General features: G+C 49.0%; 1 protein-coding gene across 4 annotated transcripts; it reads right to left on the bottom strand.

The window, feature by feature from the left end:
- Positions 1-1863: 1863 nt before the first annotated feature.
- On the bottom strand, positions 1864-7958 carry Acr (acrosin). Of its 4 annotated transcripts, none has more exons than XM_031353049.1 (5): positions 7826-7958; positions 6761-6967; positions 6314-6597; positions 3161-3306; positions 1864-2623 (listed from the first exon to the last, which is right to left on the bottom strand). In XM_031353049.1, the coding sequence occupies exons 1-5, from the start codon at positions 7900-7902 to the stop codon at positions 2027-2029; spliced, it is 1311 nt and encodes a 436-aa protein (XP_031208909.1). In that variant the 5' UTR covers positions 7903-7958; the 3' UTR covers positions 1864-2026. The 4 variants fall into 4 exon arrangements, with proteins under 4 accessions (XP_031208909.1, XP_031208917.1, XP_031208924.1 ...); XM_031353057.1 differs by having other exon boundaries at positions 7830-7942; XM_031353064.1 differs by having other exon boundaries at positions 6761-7030; positions 7826-7933.

Here is a 7958-nt window from a genome sequence, read left to right as displayed (position 1 = left end):
AAGGCGGTATTCACACTTCCAAGTTCCACTGTTGTTTGGTTTTTCTTCTCTTGGTTCAGAAGTTGTCATCCCAGAACCTCAAAATTCATCCTAACAGGCTACATGGGAAACATCAAAGGATGTCATTCCTCCCTTCCCGAGCCCTCCTGGAAGTTACTCAACCCCCCTCCGCACCCACCCCCCCATACTGGTTTCATGTGTAGTCCCCCTGGACTTTTTGCTTTCCACTTCCAAGGATGGACATCTCACTCACTCACCCTCAAAAAAAAAAAAAAAAACAAGAATCCCAACCCCATCCGTACTCTAATAGCTCAATTTTCTTGCCTTGGTTTGTGCTCAGAAGTCGCACAGTTGCTGCTGCGCTCACTCAATGCCCTTATCTCAATGCTGCTGATTCATTTTCAGATTTGGGGTTCTGGTAGTTCAGGAGCCTGAGATATTTGTCCATATCCAGGACCTCGGCAATAAGGCAAGAGCGTGCACCTCCCAGGATGGGAATCATTTCCCGGGAACTTGGGTCACAGAGAGCCTCTCACATTGGGTGCCAGGCTTTTAGAAATAGGTCTGGGGTCCCAAGAAAGGGACCACTCAATCCAAAGTAAGGTAAAAAGTGTTACTTCTGCACACAGGTGAGTAGGCATTGCCAAATCGAACAGATGCCAAAGTCCGGCTGGTTGCTGGACACAACCTAACCCTTTGGATCCTTGTGCCTCACTCTGAGCGGCCAGAGGCCTTACACTCTTACGAACCCAGCGCGGCCCAGCTGGAAAGCAAAGTACAACTTCTGAGAACAGAATGCACCCTTGAGTACATTTTGATTTCAGGAAGTGTTGCTTCTCTCTGCCCTACCGTCTTTAATAAACACAAGTGGTTTATCTAAACACCAGGTTTGATTTATTTTCTTGACCAGGATGAACAGCAAAACAGAGTCCATCTGGGCATCCTTCTCAAGACTAAGCAAACAAATGTTGTCAGGCTGAGGGCTGACCGCAGCCTCAGGCAGTGCGGGGTAAGTCTGACAACCTGGACTGAGTGCCCAGCACCCATTCTGAGGAAGCTTCAGACCATTTGCACTGGGCTCACTGTTCCTTGAAAATGCTTCTGACCCATTCCTATTGGTCCTGCATAGCTTTGTATCATTAAAAAGGTTCAAACTGGTTTCTGTTCCTTACAATGGGTATTCTTAAACATCTAATGATTGTAAAAGCCATTCCAAACTCAGGTGCATCCATAAGATTCCCCTCTCCCCATTTTTATTCCTGGAAAGCTTTAGCAAATAAGTTATTATGGGCTTGAGTCCCAGAACTAGAAGATTTACCTATAGGTCAGTAATAACCCTGAACAGGTAATGCTTGATCAGCTACAAGAAAGGTGATTTATGTGCTGGTAGATACTTCTTGTGGCTACCAGGCAGCCTGCTCATCCCTTGTTCTCTGAAGATCCAGGCCTTTCACACAGATGCATCTCTTTGGGCCAATCTCATGGTAGCATCAAGAACATGGCCTTCTAGGGGGGAGCCCACCCTCCTCTTTTCTGGTCAGCTTAGCTGGTAGAGTGAGCTCTCTCACCCCACCCTCTAGTTACATATACAGAGGTATTTAACACCTGGCAGTATCAATAAAGTATGAAGGACCATGGTTGGCCTATGGCCCAAGTTTGCTTATTCAAGCATTAAAATTCAACATTAAAAAAAAAAAAAACAGGGGCTGGTGAGATGGCTCAGCGGGTAAGAGCACCAACTGCTCTTCAGAAGGTCATGAGTTCAAATCCCAGCAACCACATGGTGGCTCACAAACACCCATAATGAAGACAGCTACAGTGTACTTACATATAATAAATAAATCTTTTAAAAAAAAAACAATATTGAGTAATTCCATTTTATTGGAGCTGAGGGAAGGAAGGTGTAAATTTGACGGAGGATGATTTGGGTTGAGTTGGAGAAAATAGAAGTCCATAAAGCATGTCCTCTTGTGTGTATGTATATTTATATACAAATATATGCTTTATTTCACTCATATCTCTTTTCTCAGTAATGGAGGAGGGGCTCACTGGGTTTGTTGGAAAGGGGCTCAAACGTGGAGAAGCGGTGGTGGTAGTTCATTGGTCCACTGTATCGGGCCGGATATTTCATAGGGTGAGTTCTCATCTTCAGGGCCTCTATGAGGCGCTGTAGACGCTGAGGGAAAGATAGCGTTGTGCGGTGTCTCGTATGGTGTGTAGCAAAAGAAAAGGATGCAGGTTGGGGTAGGGTTGGGGATGAGACTAGGGGTATGAGTGATGAGGAGGTTTGGACTGAAGGCGGCCGATGGAGCACAGGCCAAGGTGGTCGTAGGTGAAGATGTTGAGGAGGCGGGTGTTGGAAATACCAAGGAGGGCGAAGAGGAGAAGGGTGGAAAGAGACGGCTGGGTGGTGGGTAGGCGGCTGGTGAGGGGTGGCCGGCTGAATCAAGTGCAAGGCGTTAGGGCCGATCTTGGAAGCAATCCAGTCCAGGTAGTCCCAGGTGGCTGTGTAGACTCCAGGACGTTTAGCACGGGCACAGCCTACCCCCCAGCTCGTGATCCCCACGACCACAAAGGGGCTGCCGACGTTGTCTCTGCACATGAGAGGCCCACCACTGTCCCCCTGTCCAGAAGGACAGAGGGGTCACTTTCGGCCTGAACCACTCTCCCTTCCCAGAAGGCTCATGGGGCTATGAGAGAACAAATGTCTGTAGCCACATAGTTTTCCTGCTGCCTTAGACACAACTGGTGAGGTTAAGAGCTGCAAATATCCATTGGGATGTGGAGGGCAATAAGATGAGTGCACAAATACATGCATGTGGCTTTACCTGCATGCGTGAACATTGGTGGCTCAGGGCGCTTTGTGTTATGGGGAACAGAAAAGCAGTGTCTTCAAGGATCAGGTTTGGGCAATGTGTTCTGTATGCTAATGCTGGGGTCAAATGCTACATGTGACCACATGTTCTCAGTAGGAACAGATGGTGGACACCATCCCCCACACTATAGCGATGGTGTATCAGGGAGTACCTTTATTGGAGGTGCTGGCCCTTAGGCAAGGGGAGGAGAGGATGGCGATCAGGGACTTAAAATGAGGTCTTTCTTGGGGGCTAGGATCCCTGGAGGGACCCAGGGGGTCTCTGGGGTACCAGAAGGAAGTTACCTGGCAGGTGTCAATCTTGCCTTCAGGATACCCTGCACACACATTAGTTGATGTGACACGCCCATTGTACCACTGGGTTGAGTTACACAGGTCGAGGTCAATGAGATCCACTCGTGCCTCCATCAGGACTGGTGATGGTCTGGGGGCTGCAGCCAGGCCACACAGGGGTCAGTGCTGAGGGAGGAGATGGAGAAAGCCCTGCCTCCTCCTCCCCCACCGTGAACTTCCATCCATCCTAGGCAGTGTTCTCGTTAAACAAAGATGCCCTCAGGCTCACCTCACACTCCTGAGGGGAAGAGAAGCACAGTGAAAGAACAGGTGGGAGTAGAGGGAAAAGAATGTTCCCTGGAGGAAGAAAGGAAGGAGAGATGATGTCTATCTTAAGGATGGACGAGGAGCGGCTAGCTGCAGCTCTAACAAGCACAACTCTTATGTGCCAAGAGCTATGTCCATGGTCCTTTTCCTCCTGTTTTTGGATCAGGGACTGGAGCGCCACCCACCTTACTTCAAGAATTTGGCCAGGCTTGCCCCTCTCCATACCCGTGACTGAGGCACACCTTTCATTCTCCACTGTGTGTCTAGAAGTCACCCTCCCCGGGTTTTTTTTGTTTTTGTTTTGTTTTGTTTTGTTTTTGTTTTTGTTTTTTTAATCCTCCATTATGGCTCCTCCACCCAGCTCCAGACAGGATTAGATAGTCTCAGATCTGCTTTGAGGAGAGTTTTGGAAAAGGAAAGCTGAGTCAAGGCCTCAATCATACCGCAGACGCTATCGTGGGGGTTAGGACAGACCCAGGTTATACTTCATGCAGCTCAGGCGGCCATTGTGCACCTGACTAAAGACACGGCCTTGGAACCAGCACAGCTGTGCCTCTTCGTCACATGCTGCAGCTACGACAGCCCCCTCCCGTAGCACTATAGGTTTGGATGTCATGGGGATAAGACAGGAAAAGCGTGGGGCCAGCATATGCAGGGCCAGCATATGCAGCAGGCAGATGGGAGGTCCCTGCTAACTGCGTGTTTCCTGAGCTTTGGGTATTTAAAGGATTTTTTTTTTCCAAACAGGGGATGTTTTATTTTGTTTTCTGTTTTCAATAGAGCTGTCCCTCCTCTCACATCCCAGTGTCAATGAGAGGTTTGTACAAGCACCTGTCCCTGAGGTGGGAATAAACAACAATAGCAACCCAAACTTGCTGGCCATTGAGATAAGTAACATTTTTAGGTCTATGGCTAAGGCCATAGAAAGTAATAAACCTTACTGTAATAAACCAGGTGTCCCGAAGCAGAGTGTTCTCCATATCAGACCGTTTAAACAAGAGGCCTACTATAAGAATTCAGAGTCCCATCTAAAGGGACATATCTGGGTAGCACTTTCAACCCCAAAGCAGACAAACTCAAAAAGAGGGCCAAAACCAAGCATATGGAAACAGGCCATGGGAGTTTGGGGCCTAGGGACTTTTTTAAAGACTGAGGTCTTTATATAGGCAACATGTGTTTGCAGGACAAAAATGATAACCCCCATTGATTTAAGAGGATTGTAGAACCAGAGACCAGCTACCCAAGGTCTTCAAGAACACAGGCTATGTATACGATTGGAGACAGACAGAGCCGACTCATGTATGTGCTCCTGCTTAGGCGGAGCCAAGAGCACCAGCAGATGGCTGCCGTCACATGCCAGCAAGAGCAATTGAAAACTAAAGTGGCGAGGGTAAGGCCCCTTCCCCTGAAGGACGGGACGGGTTGTAAACCTCTAAAAAACAGTGCTTCTCAGCCTTCCTAATGCTGTGACCCTTTGACACAGTTCCTCATGCTGCCGTGACCCCCAACCAGAAACTTATTTTCCTTGCTACTTCATAACCGTAGTTTTGCTACTGTTATGAATCGTAATGTAAATGTGTTTGCCAAAGGGGCCTCAAACCACGGTTTAACAGCTTTAAAGACTTAGGTCGCCTCTAGAAAAAGAGAGTGAGAAGATCTGGGATTTAAAAAAAAAAAAAAAAGGCTGCCTTGCAAGCCCCAAATGACCAAATTGTCTCAAATTTAGGAAGCCTAAATTTTCCAAAAATTAAAGAAGAAACTGATGTCTCTGTTAATTTCAGTCACATTTCACATCCTTAATGTGGCAATAAAAAATTGTACTCATAAAGCTGAAAGCACTTCACTGTAGCACTCGGGCTTGTCCCACAGGTTCCCTGCCGCCTACTGTTGGGACTTAAGTGACCTGTTATTTCTGGTATTGCTAGTGGCCCCAAGGCTTTAAGGATTCGGGGAGGTTGTCTGGGACTCCGGGCGTAACTGTGGAGTCGCCAATGGCTCTACAACACTTCCTGTTTCCCTATCAGCTTGCCTGCTACAGAAAGCTTCCCTCCTCACCTGGTGCTGTGTGAGCCAGGGAGCATTGGTACATGAATACAGACAGAGCTAGAGAGGTGGTTATACCCATCCTGAGTGGCAAGGACCATTCCAGGAGTCTTGAACTAATGGCCCAAAGAAAAATATACTCACCAACTACTTCCTTCCCGGTCTATGTAAAGAACGTCAAGTCCTTTGGAAGGAAAGGTGAGTCTTGGTGCTACGGCTATCCACGGCTATCCACGGAAGGGAAAAACGCCTAGGTACCCACTGCTGATGGGAAAAACGCCTAGGTACCCACTGCTGATGGTGAGTTAAGACATCCCTGAGACCACAGAAGTCGGGATGCTTCAACTCCAGAAGGCCTTTCAGCCCAAGTGAGGGAAACGCCTTGTGTTTCCCGTGGCAACAAAGCCATATCCAGGGGACTTTTGCAAATGCTGCTTCAGTTTAAGTTTCCAGTGTTCAAAGTCCATCAGCTGGGCCCTCCAGCTGACAGACACACACACACAATTTTGCTACATTCTAAACCATGTCAAGGTTCTACTTGTACCAGTCGTTCACCTTTCCCTAGGGAGGCAGGCTACTGCAGTTCATGCCCTCCGACAATCTGGACATCATGACCTTAGACATGGGACTCAGCTTCTCTCACACTGACGTCTCCAGTCATGAAAGGATCTGTGCCATGATGCCATGAGGAGAACTGAAACAGCTCAGCCTCACGTCATGACCCCTGCCACGAAAGGACAGCCAGCAAGGAGAATGGGCTCCAGTGCCCACCGAGGAGCTCCCACATATACTTACCCTTCTCTTTTATGTATCCCCACCCAGTCACGAAGCAGGTGTGGGGGATTTGGGGAGGACCAGCCTTAAAATGAGGTAGGCAGCTGGGCCCAATGAAGTCCCCGCAAATAACAGGAGGAGTGATTTTCAAAAGTGCAATGTCGTTCCCCTCTGTCACAGCATTGTATTTCTCGTGGATGACAATTTTCTGTACGAATCTCTCCTGCTGAGGCTCCATCACTGGCTTGTTTCGTCCATATTCGATTTCTTGCGCTCCGAAAACCAGTCTCCAGTCATAGACTTTTCTGCGGAGACAAAGGTGTGCCAGTCGGACTCATTCACAGGCTGGCGAGTCTGGTAAACCATGTGGCCCCAGAGCTCCAGAGACCCTGGGCATAGGTCCCTGGGGGAATTTCTCTTTCCATTAAGTGTACCCCAGAGACCTCCCTCTCTAAGCCCCACACGTACTTTTTGTTATCGAAGCAGTGAGCAGCTGTGAGCACCCAGTGGGAGTTCAGTAGGCTGCCTCCACAGGCATGGTACCTGCGGTTGTTATGGGACGTGAAGATCTGTAAGCTGACCATCCAGGGCCAGGCCCCAGGCTGCGAAGTCTGCCCTCCGACAATCCGCACACTTGCTTGTGGGTCCTGCCTGAATCGTAACCCACAGGGGCCACTGAGGAAAGACCAGGAAACTGCTCAAACCAAGAAGAGGCATCCAGTCTTTGTACCTCCACACCTGGGGGGAGGCAGGGACACAGGGTTGGGAAAGATGGGGAGGGACTCTGGGGAAAGAGAAGCAGCCTAGGGTATGCAGGAGGTCACAGACTCCAGGAAATATCTAGATGGGCCCTAGAGGTATTGAGGGAAACCCTGGACATAGTGGTAGTTGAAAGTGCTATGGAGGAGTGTAATGGTTTTCAGGACCAGTCTTGGATGGGAGACCCAAGCAAGTGTCACATGACTAAGGAGCTGGGCCAGGAGAAACTGCAAATAACTGCAAGCTAATAGAGTGTCTCCTAAGCAGTGGGGTCACACTAGAAGCATTGGGGATCCTGAGCTGGAAGCTCTGTACCTAGAGTTTTAGAGTTGTTTGTATTGAGTCCATTAGGAATGAGAGTCTGCGGGTGGCTAGAGATGCAGAGGCCTACGATGCCTTTGAATTCACACACAGGTGATTTACCTCAGTTGTCCAGAGGAGAACAGAGGCTCCTAAAGTTTAGGCCCCAATACCTGACAGGCAATGAAGCCAGTCACTGAAGTAGCGGAAAGAGAACTAGGAATCATGGATCATCCCTCTCCCCTCAACCCCCTTGCTGGGAAGCCATGGGCAGCTGGAAACCTAATGATTCTAGGATCACAATTCTGGAAGCAGGCAGGATCTGAGTCAGGGATGCGGGTCACAGGAACTGGGAAGCTATCCAGAGCCTGCTAAGGCTCATTTGACTGCTCATCCTAGGCCTGGGCAAAGGGAGTCTAGAGAGGACCTGTTATTCGTGAGGACCCTTACCCCTACCAAGTGCCCAACACTTACTCACACGTGGTGTTATCCTTGGCAACCACAGACACTGCCAAGACCAGCACAGCGACAGTTGGCAGCATCTCTACCATACTCCTGCCCTAACCTGACCTGCAAGCTGTGACCTCACAAAGCTCCACAGACTTCT

The sequence above is a fragment of the Mastomys coucha genome, unplaced genomic scaffold, assembly GCF_008632895.1.
Source record: "Mastomys coucha isolate ucsf_1 unplaced genomic scaffold, UCSF_Mcou_1 pScaffold11, whole genome shotgun sequence".
In the NCBI taxonomy this organism is placed as follows: Eukaryota; Metazoa; Chordata; class Mammalia; order Rodentia; family Muridae; genus Mastomys; species Mastomys coucha.
This window is presented reverse-complemented; position numbering and strand designations above follow the sequence as displayed.

Coding starts and splice junctions, on each gene's coding strand:
- Acr (XM_031353049.1), bottom strand. CDS start 7,902: ATGGTAGAGATGCTGCCAACTGTCGCTGTGCTGGTCTTGGCAGTGTCT. Junction 6,968..7,825: donor AAGGATAACACCACGTGTGA/GTAAGTGTTGGG, acceptor GTCTTTCCTCAG/TGGCCCCTGTGGGTTACGAT. Junction 6,598..6,760: donor CACTGCTTCGATAACAAAAA/GTACGTGTGGGG, acceptor TTGTCTCCGCAG/AAAAGTCTATGACTGGAGAC.